This window comes from Oryctolagus cuniculus, chromosome 3 (assembly GCF_964237555.1).
Source record: "Oryctolagus cuniculus chromosome 3, mOryCun1.1, whole genome shotgun sequence".
NCBI lineage: Eukaryota > Metazoa > Chordata > Mammalia > Lagomorpha > Leporidae > Oryctolagus > Oryctolagus cuniculus.
The window spans coordinates 24,284,899-24,304,033 of record NC_091434.1 but is presented as its reverse complement, the minus strand read 5'-3'; the positions used below and the strand labels follow the sequence as shown (position 1 = coordinate 24,304,033).

Here is a 19,135-nt window from a genome sequence, read left to right as displayed (position 1 = left end):
TCATAAGTATTCATTTATGTACTTAACAGTAATGTCCTCTTCAGTCACTCAGCAAGTATGTCAAGCACTATTTCAAAAGGGATGATGATATTTCCTTCCTCAATTAAAAGAAAAAAATTCTCACAATAGGTATTTATATTATTTTTTTCGAGTAAGATATACAGAGTGTTGTGATTCTTACTTGGAATGTTCCAAATTTCCACTAGTGGGGTAGATCATGTATGTCAAGAATGCTAAGACATTGTCTAATGTGAAACACTAGAAGATCAAATATCTTCCCATAAGTCTTGGTAATATCTCTGCAGTGCACAAACAGGTTACCTGTCTGAACTGCAATGACTTCAGAATTCTGTCACCAACTGAATAGAAGTACTGAAAGGTCCATAAATGACAGATCAAATAGTTGGAGCCAACTCATAAGCCATGGCAATGCTTGTCATAAGAAAATACTCTTTACTATGTGTTGTAAGATCAGTATTTTATAGCTTCAACATTTTAATTTTCAAAAGCAAGGAATGCAGAACAAAACCTAATTGAAAAGTGTTAAAAATATATATTTTTTTTTGACAGGCAGAGTGGACAGTGAGAGAGAGAAACAGAGAGAAAGGTCTTCCTTTGCCATTGGTTCACCCTCCAGTGGCCGCCGCAGCCAGCGCACTGCGCTGATCCGATGGCAGGAGCCAGGTACTTATCCTGGTCTCCCATGGGGTGCAGGGCCCAAGGACTTGGGCCATCCTCCACTGCACTCCCGGGCCACAGCAGAGAGCTGGCCTGGAAGAGGGGCAACCGGGACAGAATCCAGCGCCCCGACCGGGACTAGAACCCAGTGTGCAGGCGCCGCTAGGCGGAGGATTAGCCTAGTGAGCCGCAGTGCCGGCCAGTGTTAAAAATATTTTTTAAACTGCAGGGTTACTTTCACAAATAAACTTGTTGGTCACTAATATTTGTATTGATTTCTTAAAATAAAAAATTAATGATTTCAATGAGACAACAGCTAAGTAGAATTTTTTCTCCAAGTTTGAGAATAATTACAAAAAGCAAAAAATAGAAGATTGATTGTCTTTACCTTTTAGGTTTAATTTGAATGAGAAGGAAGAAGGAAGTGGGCAGCTTTATTCCTTATTTGAATATAAAAATATGGCATTAAAAAGACTAAAAGATTTTGAGGCTCTAGTAGTAGAAAAGATTACTCATCCTGCTCCTGGAAAGTCCTTAAGACTATAGGTGGGTAGGATATGGAAAAGGTTCGTTGAAACTCAAGATATTGAGTACCACATCTGTCATTAACTAACTACACATTCTTCAGCAAGCCACTCTCAGCTTTTTCATCTTTGGAAAGAGGACTACAGGCCATGGAAACAAGCTGCACAGGAGGCACTGGGAACATTCCCCTTGAGCCATTTCTGCTTCCATCAATTTATTTCACAAATATGTTGTGTTCCTCCAAATCTAGGACACGACTGATGTTATGATATGCCACTATTTAACATGTCACCAATAAAGAAAATTCACCATCAGATAAATCATGACACCTCTATCAAATATATCCTCATTTCAGAGGCCTTATATGAAAATAAAATCAATTCCTAGAATTGATTAAATATAGATAATATGGATAATTGAGTGCCTCTTCTGTTATGAGAGAGAGCTACCTTTCGAAAATATAGTGCTCAATTAAGTCTACATGATTAGACTAAGAGAGTTTTAGAGCTTGGCTTCAGTGCCCATACCTGATAGAACTGGAAGACTCAATACCTGGTACTCTGCTTCCAAATTCAGTGATTTTTCCACTATGTGACTTTGACCCTAACACAAACTGGATCCATTTTGAAAATAGATGCCTACGCAATGAAGACACAGAGCTACCAGACAGAAACTGGTTCACTGTTAAAAATATGTCTTTCATACCAAAAGAAAAAATACCACACATGTTCTCCTTTATATGTGGGAGCTAAAATTTAAAGAAACAAAAAAAAGAGATGCTATATAATCATATTGCTGAAAATATATTTTTTCAAAATTTGTTTTATATCTTTGTGAAACCAATGGTTAAGAATGTTATACTACTATAGTTTTAATGATCTGTGATAATTTTGAAGTTTACTGCACATGAGTGAAATGGTTATCTTTCCATTTGATTATTGTCTATAGCTCTTCTCTATTATTACTGCTAAACTAGGGTCTTTTTACTATTTACCGTTGATCTCTTTATTTACTGGAGCATAAAGCCTTTGACAGAAATGTTAATTAAAAATATGTTTTCTAAAATCTTAAAAGAGAAAGGAGGAGGGAGGAGGGGTGGGAGGAAATATCATTATATTCTTAAAATAGTATCTAGAAGCTACATTGAATCTTTTCTTTTTGTATTAATATCACATTAACTTAAAAAGTAAAGTATCATAAGAATATCTTTCACATCTTCAATTGAGAAAGGACTCTTCATTATGCTTTGATATTTTTGATGATATACATAGATGCATTCAGAAAATCTCAAGTTCAAACACAAAATAATGCAATGCATATGTGATACATACACAGATATATACATGTTTTGCACTCATATAAATGTATATATGCATACACATGCATACTTATATTAACTTTCTATCAGAAGTAATGATTTTAAGGTATTTATTTTGAAGTAGAAAATAATTCAGTCTCTATCATAATTTTCTACTTCAATATTTTCCTTTAATCTGTGAAGATTCACTTCTAAGTACCAGGACCTGAAAGAGAAATATAACATAGGAGTTTGCAAACAAAATTAGAGTCCAGGCCTGGATTCAAGACCCTAAATTGGAATTAGGAAACCATTACATACAATCTCCTAAATATAACAGGGCTCAAACCAAGTGGGATGTTTACCAAACTGTAACTGAAATATAAAAAGGCACCTATAGGGATTACCCAGAATTAGTTGATCAAATAGAAAAGGTAAGAAATGTAGCTTCAAACACTGGCACAATGATGCAAACCTGATACTGAACTAACAGAGGTAGGAAGCAGTGACTGTGTCTTCTAAGGAGAAACAGTCAGTTGCCTAGATGCATTGGCAAGAGAAGTCTGAAAAGTACAAGTGGGCTAACAGGTTACACTAACCTCATTAGTTCAGATTTTCAGCCAGGTTTTGCAATAATTACTGTGCTCCAGTTTTGAAATGTCTTTGCTTTCTTTCTACTACATGTGTGAGTATAAGAACAAACTTAATGACAAGCAGATAAAATAACTCTCATTCAAATATAATCTAAAAACTACGCAATGATTTATTATAAATTGTGAAAATAAGTACGATATTATGGACATGGGGTTAATGATAAAGAACATGTCCAGCAATAGATGTTGTTTTACATTTCTGGTCCTGTCTTCCATCATAACATTATTATTAACCAAGTCAGAATCTAACAGGAAATTCTTAGTTTCTGTAAGTCAGTAGTCAGGAGAAGCAGAGGAGAAAGTAATTGGAGGAGACAAGGTATGCAGGAGTAGAATTTTCTTCTTGATAGCCAAAATAAGCCATATGTCTTTGTTTATATATATATCTACATTTGGATTCAATTAGTTACCATGCCAACAATCTCCTGCCTTAATAGTTATTGTTATCACTCATATTGAAATGTCTTCTGTTAGATACTAAGTCCTATGGGTAATTTCTTGGACAAAAGTTTCTCTTAGGATCATTACTCATATTTTATTCAGAACATTCAGATTTTGTTTTTCAGAAGTACTTATTAAAAGACTTTCATATCACTTTTTGAGAAAACAAAATATTTCCTTATCAGCTGCCTTTGTGATTCATAAAATGTTTGTCTTTCTATCTAATTCACTGCATAGGGATAGGCTTTCTGTGTTGGTACAGGCATGATAAAAATCGCAATAATCACTTGTTCTATGAATAGGACTTGTTCATAAAAAGAAGAAATTCTCAACATACCTCATGAAGCCTCAGATCTTTCTCATAAACAAGCTTTTTTACAAAAGCAGCTATAAATACAACCCAGGCAACCATGAGCACAATTGGAAGAGAATAAGAGACACTGGTTAGGAAACTGTAAAAACAAAAACAGAAACAAAATCCAGTGACCAAAATGACTGACACACTTGCAGATTATCACATGTAAAGAACACATTCCCTTTTACATTGAAATTATACTATTTTGAAATTGAGAATAATCATTAACATACCCCATTATTTACTAAGTGTGAAGCTGACTTAACAATTGGTCCATGGATTCCTCAGTATAGTGTGCAATAATTTAAAAAATGTTCTGAATTGTTAGATAAAATTATCATATTATTTAAATTATGTTTGTGTATGTCTTGAGAAATAATTATTATATAGATATAATTGCAAGGCTCAATACTCTTTTGTCTCAAAAATATTCTTAGCCAAGAAGCAGATTTTAAATTAGATGATGATTGGTTTATCTAACTAAAAGCTATATTTTCCAAAATTACTCATTTGTCAACTCTTAGGAAATCTTAGTTATTATTAAACTACATTTTCCAAAATGAAATAAAATGAAACCCAATGCACTTAATTTAAAATGCAGACCAGGAATTTCAATTTCTCAAAGTAATGAATGCTACCAGAGATGTTTCATAAACAGTATAGAAAAGTCTTTCTGGTTAATTTGTTGAATTCATAGTAGATCTGGAATATCACTGCAACACTTCACCCCAAATATATACCTAGGGATTCTGCCCAGGACACCTGAAAGCCATCTGCAATGCTTTTCAGAGCCGCATCACATGCATGTAAAGATATTCTAAAAACACAGATTTCTGGGCTTTACTCATAAGCTTCAGATTTGTTTTATTTGGGCTGCAGCCAGGGATTTGCAGTTTAAACATGTTCCCAGGTGATGCTGATGCTACCATTGGTCCAGGAACCACATTTAAAGAGCCATGTTTCTAACAAGAGGGAATGGGGAAAAGACAGTTGTTTGCTGCAAGAGGAACTCAACACTGATCTATTTTGCTTGTTGGGCTCCACTGAGACTTTCACTTGGAGAAATGTCCCAACACCATTTCATTTTTAATCCATAAGGGTAAAGAATTACTTTCATGTCTCCTAGGAAAAGTGCAGATGTTAATGGAACATTACATTGCTATCAGTCATTGTTACTTTAGCGGGCAGACAGGTCATCATCAGAGAAGGGGAGATGCTTTTTGGTGGGGACACAGTTGGAGTTGGGGCCCTATTCAACTTGTTTGTTTGTTTCCTGAGAAACCATTTGGCATGGGGTAAACAATTAAAGAATACTCGTGAAATGAATTTTGTCATGATCTAGATCCAATCTCAACGCAGTTCTGGATCTAGCATTAGACAAAGGCCCTTATTAATAATATCTCCCCTGTAATGTTTCTTCCAACTGCTTACATATTTTAGGTTTGGTCGTGGCCTTTTTGAATTTCAGTTTCATCTGAAAAGCATGGATGATAATTTCTGCTCCCAATTATGAGGTTGTTGGGTGGGGCAAACAAAATAATATATGAAAAGCACTTTGAATGCAATAGACTTTCTATTTATATATGAAAGGCATTATGGTCGTACACCTATTAAAAGGCAGAATGCTGTATTTTCTTCTTTGAAGAAATATTCAGGCATCTTCCATCCCAGGTACCAAGTATATGGCAAATGTTTACTAAGCATTGTCTCTTTCACTTGATATATCAGTATAAATGAGCAGAACTCAGGTCTCAGAAAAGTGGTTGATGAGTTAACACAAAGTCTGCAAACTTACTTGTCTTTCATGAAGCATGGATAAGGAATTGCCTGAACTTGAACTGCTATTTCCTGAGAGTTTCTGCCAGTTTTCAATTCAATGATTGCTCTTTCAATACTATCCTGTAAATAAACAAAAGCCCTGCCATAGATCTGATTGTGTGATGGAGAGTTGTGTGGCCCCGGGGCCCAGATCTTGGTTCTTAGGCTTCGTGTGGTCTGTGCAGTCTTGAGGCTCATGCGGATGGTATATTTTATGACAGGAGGAAGAAAGATATTTTCAGAGTCATAGCCTCTGTGCCGGCTTCTGTTAGAGGGAAGCTTAAAAATAACACCTAAAGATAAAATAGCAACAACAGCAGAAAGGTTATTTTATGGCTGGCATTATTCATTGTTTATAGGGTACACATAGGGGGCAGCCAAACAGTTGATTGAGTTAGTAACATGACAGTAGGTTCAGGCTCCTAATTTACAGAAAGGATGGTTAATTAGAGTTGTCAACCTCAGCAAGTCAAAGCTGGGGTTTGAGAGTATAATCACAAACTAAGTGACCAGATCACATACATCACCCTAAGCCACTTATTAAAATTATAAAAACCCACACTTTTAAATGAATAATCTTGACTGATTATGAAAATGGACTCAACTTTACCCTGTGAATGTGTAGTCTTTTACATTCTTAATTTTAATTACACCAAAGAAATTAGACATATGTTGAAGAACCCCTGTACTTAGACAATAGGGTTGGTTGACTACATGAAAGATTCTCATTTCTAAAGACATCAGAAGGAGCAGTGACCCCTACACTACTCTTCTGAGCTCTGTTTAAAAGAGGTAAGAAAAAATTTGGCCAATTTTAGCACAAAGAGAAACACTTACTTCCAAAGAGTTCATTGCTTTTAGAGAGCCTTTTAGCCTCTCTCTCCATTTCATCTATGGTTTCTAATGCTTGAATACGGTCATACAATACACAAGAGGAAATATTTACTGTCAGAGAAGATAGTGTGTTAAGCTGATCAATGATGTCAATGTTGTTTTCTAATTTCAGCCGCAGAATATCTAAAGAAACAAACCAAAAGGGGTTAAAAAACACATTACAAAGTACAAATGCATATTTTTTTAAAAAAATCCATCTAAATATAGTTAAAAAGAAAATGACAAACCAGTGGTAACATTGAGAATAGATAAGACAGCAATGTCTGCACAGGGAATGTGAAAGGACAATTGAAACAGAGGAAAGTCTATATTGAATCTGTAGAATAAATAAACTATGTCATTTGATAAGGTGTGCATCAGAAACACTTAAGAGATCTGAGGCTTTATGCTATATAGTTGCAACTTTCTAATATTGTGTGATTTAAATCATTATTGTATTACTTCTATTGATATCTATATTAATCCAAACAAAATGATCAAGATTTTATTTTAGTAATTACTCTGGAAGAGAGAGAATTTAATTGCTCTTCAATTTCATGATTCCTTGTGAGAAAATCAACTGGGACAAAGGGTAAAAATAAAAATGCAAGTTAACAATTCATTTGGCCACTTAAATTTTTACTGATTTGATCATCATGAATACCAAGAAGCCTGTGAATATCAGAAATCCCTCCTCACAGCACCCTAACCCAAACATGTTTCTTACACTGTCCAAAAAAAAAAAAAAAAAAAAGACTAAATTTCTCACAGAGATCAACATCTAAAATGCATTTCTTATTAGAATTTAAAGTGAAATATTTTACTTGATGTAGATGTTGGTGGGGGAGGGGTAAATTGTAGTTGAACAGCGGCCTCCAGCGGCCACAGAAATCAACACGACACCAGAGGATTCTTTAGAAACGCTGGTAGACAGAAGACAGGCTTTAGGGATACAGTGCCCCCATGTTTGAACTCTACAACCTCTTAGACACCAAGTTACAATGTATGTATCTTATATAACATATATATATATATAATGCATAATACATACACAAAGTGTCACTACTGCGTTCATTTTAATCATGTTTTAAATTCTAAGCTTATCTTTCTGTTTCAAAAATTAGGAATGCCAAGTTCTATGAGAATTTTGTAGTTCATCCCTGATATTTTTATCAAATGATCCCTTACCTAAATAATATTTTAGAGAATAAATCCATTAGCACTTTTCTTTCATCAAACTGGATCAGCTTTCAAAAAAATGGGCACAGTGATGTTCCATACAAATGTAGGCATAATTCCTACCTCCTGGTTTCTAACCCAAGTCATTTATGTCCCAGCAGTGCTGAGGAGGAGGGGCCATTTGCTCTACTGCTGCCAAATTCTGATGCGCTCAATCCTTTCCTCATACCCGTGGTTGCATAGCAACAGTGAATCAGACACAGAGTGAATTAGATGTCTTGCATCCCTTCCGTTGAAGGTGGGGATGCACAAGTTCAGACAGCTTCCTTTGATCCTCAGCAGCCAACTCCTTTTAAATGACCATGGGAGGAAGACCCAACCTTGAATACTGATGTATGGCTATTTACTTTTGAGTACTCCCATTGCCTTTGTCTTGCTTTTGCTAACTCTGTTACCTCTTTACAGACCTCTGCAACCCAGTTACATTCTGGGTTAGTCAAGTGATTACTGAAGCCAGTAGAGATAAAATGTTAAATGTAACCAAAAATAAATCATTTCATCATGTCTTGTCTATAAGGACTTGCTTTTTATGAAGCACCTGTAAAAAAGTGTGTCCTTACTTCTCATTACCTATGCATGATTGAAGAAAAACCTGAATTTACATGATGTACACTGCAGTATAATTACTGAAACTAACTACAGACATTGAGAGTCCAAATTTGCATTAGTACTTGTAATTGTACAACTAACTGGGAAGAAGATAGAACAAAATATTCAGAGTCTTGCTTTTCTTTTGAGTAAGTTGCTATCAACTAAATATTGAGGAAATAAAAAAAGAATTTCTCCCAGGGGACAGTGTTCTTCCCATTTCTGACATAACTAGTGAACAAAAGTTTCATGAACCAGGGCTCACCAAGCTCATCTATCTGCTTCAAAAGCTCCACAGCATCAAGTCCCACGGAGAACTTCACAAAAACTTGCACAAAGGGGTTCCTCAGAGTATTCTAACAAATAATAAGAGGAAATCTATTACAACACAAGAAGAAAACAAGGTTTATTATGTCTCTCTAACAACCACCACAAGAATTGAAGTAACCACCACTGAGCATTATCAATGCACTTTCCTCCAAAGGCCAATGTACAAATCCTTGGGAAAGGCATGGTGCACAACTAGTAATATCTTGAAAGACTGGATTTTTGCCTATGGACACAAATTGGTTAACATCTAAAGAAGCCAGATGTGAACATAATTATCAGTATTAGGATATTATATACAATTGCACAGATTTTTTCTTCATGAGTATTACATTCCTCTTTTTACAGTACGCAATACACAATGGTAAGGTTCATGTTTGAATTTTGTTCAAATGGAACACATAAAAACAATTTCTGAAGTCTACAGATTTTGACATCACAACTTATTTATATTCTAGTTCTCCTTCTTCCCAGTACCCCACCTTTTCCAGCTCCAGGTTACCTTTCAATAAGGTGGGGATGAATGACTCATCTCATCAAAATAATCAATCAATGTTCTCATAATATCATGTTATTATAAGTGCAAATGCATGAACATGGAGAAATAAACTGATGGCAAAATTTAAATTAGTCCATATTCAAGGAAATGTGACTTTTTAAAAAAGTAGCTTTAAAATATAAAGACTTTCATAGCTATCTTCCAAATTAGGAGATATAATTTCTATCACTGTGGAAGAACTAATAGCTACTCTTTATTGAGCTCTTACTATGTGCAGGATACTATCTTCTAGAATTTTTTTCTTTTTTTTGTTTTTTGACAGGCAGAGTTAGACAGTGAGAGAGACAGAGAGAAAGGTCTTCCTTCCATTGGTTCACTACACAAATGGCTGCTACGGCCAGCACTACACCGATCTGAAGCCAGGAGCCAGGTGCTTCCTCCTGGTCTCCCATGAGGGTGCAGGGCCCAAGCACTTGGGCCATCCTCCACTGGCCCCCTGGGCCACAGAAGATAGCTGGACTGGAAGAGGAGCAACCTGGACTAGAACCCGGTGCCCCAACCGGGACTAGAACGCAGGGTGCCGGCGCCGCAAGCAGAGGATTAGCCAAGTGAGCCATGGCACCGGCCTATCTTCTAGAATTTAATTTGACTTTCTCATTTAGTTTTCAACAACATATTTAAATAAATACTATAGGTGACAAAGCTAGTGCTAAAGAAGATATTTAAGTTTTCCAAAGTACACACAAGTAATAAAAAGGGCCAAAGAGAAAGATGAAGAGAGGGAATTCAATTGAATTAAAGGAATGTTTATTTATCTGAGATGTAATTTCATGGCTGTGTTTTTATGTGAGCTAGGCTTCCATTGGTTTTCCTTTCAGAGCACAGTTGAGTACCACTCATTACTCATACTTACCAATTTCTTTTGTTTTATGAACATAGAGATGAATAATTAAGAATAATATATATTACAGAACATATATAAATAAGATTAATTTGCTAGTTCCATAGCTTTTGAGGGTTCTACAAGTAGCTTGTAGCATGCAGACTGATGAATGCCATAGAGCTACATGCCATGATAATAGAGTCCTTTAAAATCTATTTACCAGGAATTGACTTGTGTGTCCTGGAAAATTTGAATCAGGTTATTACTAACAAGCAAAGCATGATGCTAGTTGCAATTCAGAGATGATCCATTCTTTCATTATTTCTTTTATAGTCTAACCCATGGTATGTAATACACCAATTTCTAAATGCTTCCAAACACATGGTCCTTGCAAGTCTGTGAAGTAACTATCAATGGTCTCATTTTAGAGATTCATAAACTGCAACTCAAGTACTATAAGTTGTTTGCCTAAGGGCTCACAGTGGAGAACCAGGTCTGGAAAGGTTGGCTTTTCAAATTCTGTACATATTTACCTAACATTTTGCTCAATAACAAAAAACAATAATAATTTATTTAAATCTACAATAGAACAAAGATATGTACATCAGATAATGCTCCCTTTATGAACATGGTCACAGAGATTCTAGAAAATGTACTCTGGAGCAATCATATAAAAAGCATGTCCTTTCTTAACTCACTACTTTAGATAAAAAAATTTCCTTACTAAAATAGTATGTAACTTTATTTTTCCTCTTCACAGAAAAAAATTTTTAGGAGAACAGGGCAATCTTACATTTAGGGAAGTACATATGTCAATAAAGTACTATCTAAGGAGGCTTTGTTTTCTGAAACTTACTCCAAAAGGTCATTTAAATGGAGTATCCTTAAAATTAGAACCAAAATGTAATAGTAAATTGCAGGGAAGATATTTAAGGAGAAGTTTTTTTTTTCTATTTTATATTTATTAAATGGATTAATTCTATTTTAGAAACTTATTTTGTGTTTTTTTATAATAAAATTTAGGTTGTAATTATAATTACACTAATTGATCATGAAAACAGACTGAGTAAAGCATCTTTACAATGCAATTGTTCAGACAATTTTGTGATACAACAGCCTTAATTCAACTCATATGTTTAACTTCTTGATATAAAGAAGGATTTTTTTTTTCCTAAAAGTTATAGGGCTTCATCAGTTTTCCAAGGGCCTCTCTTTGGTTATCATCATTGTTGCCAAATTTCTTTTTTTTTTGTTTTGTTTTGTTTTGACAGGCAGAGTGGACAGTGAGAGAGAGAGACAGAGAGAAAGGTCTTCCTTTGCCATTGGTTCAACCTCCAATGGCCGCTGTGGCCTGTGCACTGCGCTGATCCGAAGCTAGGAGCCAGGTGCTTCTCCTGGTCTCCCATGCGGGTGCAGGGCCCAAGCACTTGGGCCATCCTCCACTGCATTCCCGGGCCACAGCAGAGTTGGACAGGAAGAAGAGTGACCGGGACAGAATCTGGCGCTCCGACCGGGAATAGAACCCCGCGTGCCGGCGCCTTAGGCGGAGGATTAACCTATTGAGCCGCAGCGCTGGCCTTGCCAAATTTCAATTCTCCCATCCATAACTAAGCTAACTCTGATGCTTGAATTTTACTTGTCAATTGCTTTGTTTTGGGGGACATTTCCCCCATGCTAGTTGCAGCATCTTCAGAACACCCTGAATCTTTTATAAGAATTGTAAGTCACACTTTTCAACCAATCTTCATTGAATTTCAGTTGAAATTCAGTTGAATTTCTGAGTTGTCAGACCTTTAACCTAGAGTGAGCATAAGGATTAATTAGGACTAAATTTTGAAAGGGTCAATCTGTTAGAATACTTTTGCCAGAAATGACAAAGGCTTATGTGGCCTTGAGCTTGACATACACTTGATGAGAACACCATTGTATAATATGTTAAAATAAATTTGTAATTTGGTAATATATGTCATATATAAACCAAAGAAGTCTACAGAATATTGGTATTTTAGAAATTCTAGTCCAGTGAATGTAGCAAAACATAATTTAAAAGAGAGAAATGAATAACATAAACCTATTATTGTAAGATTTTACTTTTGGAAAACTGATTCAGTAGATGTATCACCAGTTTAAGTTGTAAAATGTTTTATCTCTAAACCACAGACTGAGGAGCTGCAACAGGAGAGGTGAGGGTGATAGAGGATGTTGAGTGACAGATCCTTTCTCCTATCTCACATCTGATCTCTGGAGAAGAGGCAGTTTTAATCTGCTGAATATGGATTCTAAGTTACTACCTGCCCATTCAGATAATGAAGGAGATTAAAATCTCAAAAAATTATAATTCCTTCTATGGTGAATGACAAAGCCATCTCTTACCTGGAGCATTGGAATTGCTTGGTTTAACAGATGGAAGGAATTCATGAAAATTGGCGACTTATCCATCCACTCCTGAGATTTTTCTCTTAATTCTGCCAGCTGCCTCAGAGTTACATTAGACTTAAAGACAAAGAAACAAAAGAAATCTAGTCCATTAGTATTTTTCCTGTGTTATAAAAAAGTATCTTACTGTTTTGTTACATAACTTTAAAAAGTTATAAATAGTAGCGTTAGTAAAAAAGAAAAAAAAAAAGGAATTTTCCACATGGTCAAAAGTTCTAAATGACAGCTTTTCTAAGATTAAGATCATTTATAAAAATTTTGGAAAATGTAGGGTTTGCTTCAAGTCCAAAATAAATTTACAGCCAAAATGAATGCATGCCTTCTGGAGTTCTCACAACTTCTTCATTTTACCCACACTTAATTTTAACACTAAAGAAATACCCTAGTTCAAGTAGTTCATACTATGCTGGTGGGAACAGATATATTACAGTCTTTTGTGGAAAGCAATCTGACAACAGCTATCAAAATAAACTACAGTATCCTTCAGTCTCTCAATCCTGAAAATTCATTACTTTGAAATAAAAACACCACTATGCAAAACTATATTCACAAGATTATTTGTGGTCACATGGTTTGCATTGGCAAAAAACAAACAAGCAAACACTAGAAACAAAGTGAATGCCCAACAACTCAGGATTAAATGAGAGAATTCCATATTACAAAAATACAAATTGAAATCTTCAAAAATAATGAATTAAACTGTATTTTTAGGTTGCAAAAATTTCTACAAAGTATTCTTTTGTGAAAAAAGCAATATGTAGAAAATAATTGTAATGCAACCTCATTTTAATAGTGCAAACAATGACTCAAGAACTTGCTATATGAATATGTGTACAGTATAATAATCTATAAGGGATTAGAGGAATGATATTATAGAAATATGCATTTTTGAATACCAAGATGTTAAAGGGAAGAGTAGGAAGAAGAAAGGGGAAAAAGCAGAGGTGAGAGCCAAGCACAAAAGGAAAAAAAAGAGTGTCTTAGAAAATAAGCATGTGTATGACTTCATTTGTGTGAAATTTCATAGAAGTGTATAGTTAATAAAGCAAATAAGGTGTTGCATCCAAAGCAGTAAAATTAAAGAACATTCACTGTTAGCTTCTTGTCCACTTTTATACAGACCTAAAATATTATGTTCACATAAACAATAATTGAATGACCAAGTAATTGTAAAGCAGATTTTTTTTCATTTTTCACTCTAATTTTAAAAGCATTAGGTTTGTAATTCAAATATGTAAGGCCAATTTTAAAAGTGAGAAAGAAATGCTATTATGGCTAAATGAAGTTGATGAGAAATATAGTTGATGTCTTTATCTATACTCATATTTTATATGAGATATTAAATTGTACAACCAAATATGAAGTGAAGAATCCATTCTTCAGGGATTGTTTTGTTTAAACCAGTTAAATAATGAGCCTGCCTTATTTTTTTTTGTTGCCATTATTTGAAAGTTATGTGTCAGTTCTAGAAAACTTTTACAGTTTTTGAGATAAATTGAAAAATCTAAAGTCTTGTTTTGACTAACCTCATTCTCAAAGGTCAGCATGGTTCATTTCTCTTCAAACATCTGCAACTCATTCTACACTGCTACATCGATGGCAGAAGTTGAGAATTAAGAGTTTCAGAAAACCAAGAGTAATAATGATAGTAGTAAGATACAAAGATAATAAAGTCAGCAAAACTAAGTCTAGAAGTTGACTACTTCAGTAATCACTTTAATGCTGAAAATAAAACTTTACATTATATTAGTCATACCTTTTCCATGATTGCCTTTGTAATTGGGTTATGTGGGGCATATAAAATCCTTCCCAGCAACATAGGTTTCAGGAAAGCCCAAATCACGGGTCCAGCTGGCATATTAATGATGTCTTTATAAAGGGAGAAGCAAAATGGTGCTGAGAAGAAAAAGTGAAACAAATCCATGTAATAAATGTATTTCAAGTGTATTTCCTCACAGTAAATGAGCTTATTATTATTACTCCCAAAACACTTGATGTAGCACTTCCTTTACAGCCGCCTGGTATCAAAGTAAGAAAGCATAGTAACAAATCTTTTTGAGATGAGAAATAAGCAAGCCTAGGATAAGTGGTGGATATTTTTTCCAAGATGAGATAAGACCATTAAGATTAAAAATCTCTTTCAGATTGCTTCCAACATAACCTATTTCTGTCATTGATCATATCACTAACTCATATCCATTTCTGCCATTTAATTTTCTAAAAATGCATGGAAACATACTACTGGGACAGTACCAGTTACAAGAGTGGTTCAATAAATGTTTGTTGAATGAATAAAAAGATGAATAAATTAGTCAATCCAATCACTGTACTAAGCATCCATATATTTGGAGGAGCTCCACTAATCACATTTTAATCTCAAAGTTTATGGAGTAAGTTAATGGCTTTGATGTGTCACTAAATGCTGATAGTCCTGCTGTATTCATGCAATTCTGCTATATCTGATATAAATTTCTAAGCAAAAAATATTGACCAAACAGATTCAAAGCAAGTTTTTTAAAATTATCTACTGGCAAAAAAGGCATAGTAGTTAAGACTAACAAATACTAAATATAGTCATACACCACTTAATGTTTTTGTCAATGTCTGCTTGCATAGATAAGAATGATCCCATAAGATTATACCACCCAATGATGTCATGGCTTTCTTAGTTTATGTAAATACACTCTATTGTGTTTGCACAACAACAAAATCGTCTCAGCACATGTTTATTGAATATGCCTCTATTGTTAAAGGACTCATGACTATATAGTATTGTGGTTAAGAGGATAGGCTTCCAGCATACTGTCTGGAATTAAATGACAGCTCTAAGGCTATACTTTCAAGTTGATGACTGTGCCAAGTTACTTTACCTGTGTGTGTCTCTTTTCCTCTTACTAAGATGGATGTACTATGGAATTTAACTCATAGGGTTGCTGTGAAGAGCACATGAGTTAATTTATAAAACATGCCTGACATGTGGCAAGCGCTGTACAACTATGTTCTATTTTTATTCTTGGTAAAAAAAAGTATTACTTCATTTATCATAAAATGGTAAGACAGAATAGACAATGTTCTTGTAGTCATTAAGACAAATGATCGAGCTTATTTTGAAGTATACTCACTGGTATGTATGGGAATTCCATACTTCGAAGCAATTTGTTCTTTACTTAATTTGTAAGTCAAAAAATCCTTGGTATGATTGCCTTTTGGCTTCTGGGAAGAGGGCAGCATGGCAGTTAAATAATCAGTGGTAATTCCTTGGGAACACAAGGCTTGGGAGATGGTAGTAAATGATCCTTGTGGTGTATTCATTCTGTTGCTTCTGTACATGGCCTGTAAGAAAAAAAAATCCATAATTTATTCACATTATGGGAGTTATAAATACTACTAAAATATAGGAAGAAAATTGGATAATATTTGGAGATAAAAATCTGTAGCTTTCATGATTCCTTTAAAATTTGTATCCCCAATATAAATGCAGAATGCTAAGCTTCACCAATTTCAGTGGCCAAAAATTTTGCAAGAGTAGAAGAGTTTTTAATAGGTAATTTTTTCCAAGATGTTAAATTGGTAGCTAAATGAATTACAACTCATCTTAAAAGTGAATATGAAAGAAGAAATTTTTCAGCAAAAATATTACTGGTAACTTTTCTACCTGTGTTAATGGAACACTTCTGGACAGATGCATTTGTCTCAGGGATCTTATTTTGTCTAGCCACGGATGTGTGCCAGAAGCCATCTGATTGAGAATTTCTTTCAGTCTTATGAAGAGTTCTATCATTTTTTCCACAGGTTTTTGATCTTCTCTAGGAAAAAACACCTAACAGAATAAAAATAAATGATTGATGTAGAGAAAACCTCATGCATTGTTGATATGAATATAAAAAGGTACAATCACTTTGAAAAGTTTATTAAATAGTTAACATAAACTTACTATACAACCTGACAATTCTATTCCTAGATACTTGCTTATAAGAAGTGAAGACATATGTCCACACAAAGCTTCATATGCATTGTTCATAGCAGCATTATTTATCATATCCAAAAAGTAAAAATAACCCTAATAACGGGTAGCTAAATATTTGCTTTAAAGGTAATACTACTTCACAATAAAAGGAAATGAGAGTCTGATATAAGTTATAATATATATATATATATATATATATATATAAACTCAGAAACATTAAATAAAGAAGCCAGACACAAGGGCTGATGTAGTTTCTAGAAAATTCTTCAAAAAGCAAATCTACAAATAAAGGCAGTAGATTAGAGGTTGCCTGGGCTAGAGGTTAGAATGAGCACTCATTGCAGATGGACTCAAGGTTTCGTTTTTGGGGTGATAGAAATGTTCTAGAATTAGATTGTGGTAATAGTTGTATAGTTTTCTATTTTTCTTTTACTAAAATAAGTAATTTAATTATATACTTAAAGTGAGTGAATTTGTAGTATGTGAAGTATACCTCAAGTAAGCTGCAAAAATTCTTTTAAAGTCAAAAAGGCAAATGTCAATTATGGAATTCTTCCTTTATATATGTACTCTGATATCATATGTGTTCCTAAAGATAAGAAAAACTCTGACAAAAAGTTCAGTGATTTATGTCTTACTAATTTAATCCAATAATATTTATGTACCAAAGAAAGAAATATGGAAAATGTTTGAAAGTAGACAGCACTGTGGTGCAGCGAGTTAAAACCATGGCCTGCAATTCTGCCATCCCATATGGGCACTGGTTTGAATCCTGCCTGTTCCACTTCTTTGCTAAAGTGCCTGGGAAAGCAGCAGAGGATGGCTGAAATCCTTGGGCCCCTGCACCCACGTGGGAGATCCAGAAGAAGCTCCTGGCTCCTGGCTTTGGATCACTCAGCTGTGGCCATTTGGGGAGTAAACCAGTGGATAGAAGACCTCTCTCTGTCTCTACCTCTCTCTAACTCTGTCTTTCAAATAAATCAAATAAATCTTAAAAAAAAAAAAAGTTTGAAAGTAATTTGATCCTTTAATTCATTCACTTATTCAACAACAACAAAAAAAAAACCATTCATTTGGACAATGTTATATTTCTAGCATGGGTAAGACAATTGATATATATTGATGCATAAGTTGGCATTATCTCAAAAACTCAGGAAGTTTTTGATTTAATAGAAAGAACAGATAAAAATAAATGGGACAGGCCAGCACCACGGCTTACTAGGCTAATCCTCCACCTTGCGGTGCCGGCACACCGGGTTCTAGTCCCGGTTGGGGCGCCGGATTCTGTCCTGGTTGCCCCTCTTCCAGGCCAGCTCTCTGCTGTGGCCAGGGAGTGCAGTGGAGGATGGCCCAAGTGCTTGGGCCCTGCACCCCATGGGAGACCAGGAGAAGTACCTGGCTCCTGCCATCGGATCAGCGCGGTGCGCCGGCCGCAGCGCACGGGCCGCGGCGGCCATTGGAGGGTGAACCAACGGCAAAAGGAAGACCTTTCTCTCTGTCTCTCTCTCTCACTGTCCACTCTGCCTGTCAAAAAAAAATTTTTTTTCAAAAAAAAAATAAATGGGACAAACTTTTTGGATATTATTTTTACTTTTGGATATATGGGAAACCTACAAAGGTAGAGTGAGTTCAACTAAAATGTGGTGTATGGCTATAATGTAATACTCTATTGCCTTTAACAGGAAGGAAAATCTTCATTTGCAACAACATAGGTAAACCTGGAGTATATTATGCTAAATGAAATAAACCAGGCACATCAAGGCAAATGCTGCACAGTCTACTTTATAAGTGGAATCTGAAAAAGTTGAACTCACAAAAATAGTAGAATGGCATGACCAGAGGCTCGGTGGAAAGGACAAGGAAAGAGGAGATGGTGGTTACAGGGTGCAGAACCCCAGTCACACAGGAGCATGAGTCTCAGAGATCTATTGCAGAGCATAATGACCACTGTTAATCCTGGATTGTATTTCAAAATTGCTAACAGAAGAGATTTTGAACATTCTCACTACAAATATTTCAATGAATCAAGGGGCCTTTATGAGGTTTTCATACTAGCCGGAGTAGACAGAAAATAAACTTAAAACACAAAAAGCCTTAATAAAATATAGCATATTCTGAAAATGTAATAGAAAACACAAAAACAGGGAAGGAGGTTTGGGAGTGCTGTAGAGCCGATAGGGTGGGGCTTACTGAGCAGGTCAGTGGTGAGTGATGACGAATGGAAGGCCATGAGAAGGGTGCCCGTGCAGTGGTGCCAAAAGCAGCAGTGGGCCCAGGAAGTAAGTAAGTGTGAAAAGGTGTTTTAGAGATGGGGAGTAATTACATAACTAGGGCCCTTGTAGGATTTCAGGTTTCCTTGGATAAAATGGGGAACGGCTAAAAGAAAGGTTCTGAGCAGAAAGGTGACACAATGTGACTTAAATTTTCAAAGGATCACTGTGGCTGCTTGTGGTGACCAGGGCAGTGGGGGACTAGTGTGGAGGAAGGAAGACCAGTTAGGAGACAATTGCAGAAATAAAAATGTGAGATGATGATGATGACTTAAGATGGGATAAT

At 35.3% G+C, this 19,135-nt stretch overlaps 1 protein-coding gene across 2 annotated transcripts in view; it reads right to left on the bottom strand.

Moving 5' to 3' along the window:
* The window catches only part of ABCA12 (ATP binding cassette subfamily A member 12), a 183,853-nt gene that overhangs the window by 56,842 nt on the left and 107,876 nt on the right, over positions 1 to 19,135 (bottom strand). For both annotated transcript variants that reach the window (XM_051848235.2, XM_051848234.2), the window contains exons 16-23: positions 16,268 to 16,432; positions 15,735 to 15,945; positions 14,369 to 14,508; positions 12,550 to 12,669; positions 8,733 to 8,823; positions 6,605 to 6,784; positions 5,745 to 6,060; positions 3,932 to 4,046 (exon numbers count right to left, since the gene is read on the bottom strand). In XM_051848235.2, coding sequence (XP_051704195.1) covers positions 3,932 to 4,046; positions 5,745 to 6,060; positions 6,605 to 6,784; positions 8,733 to 8,823; positions 12,550 to 12,669; positions 14,369 to 14,508; positions 15,735 to 15,945; positions 16,268 to 16,432 — 1,338 coding nt within the window. The remainder of the gene's footprint in view (positions 1 to 3,931; positions 4,047 to 5,744; positions 6,061 to 6,604; positions 6,785 to 8,732; positions 8,824 to 12,549; positions 12,670 to 14,368; positions 14,509 to 15,734; positions 15,946 to 16,267; positions 16,433 to 19,135) is intronic.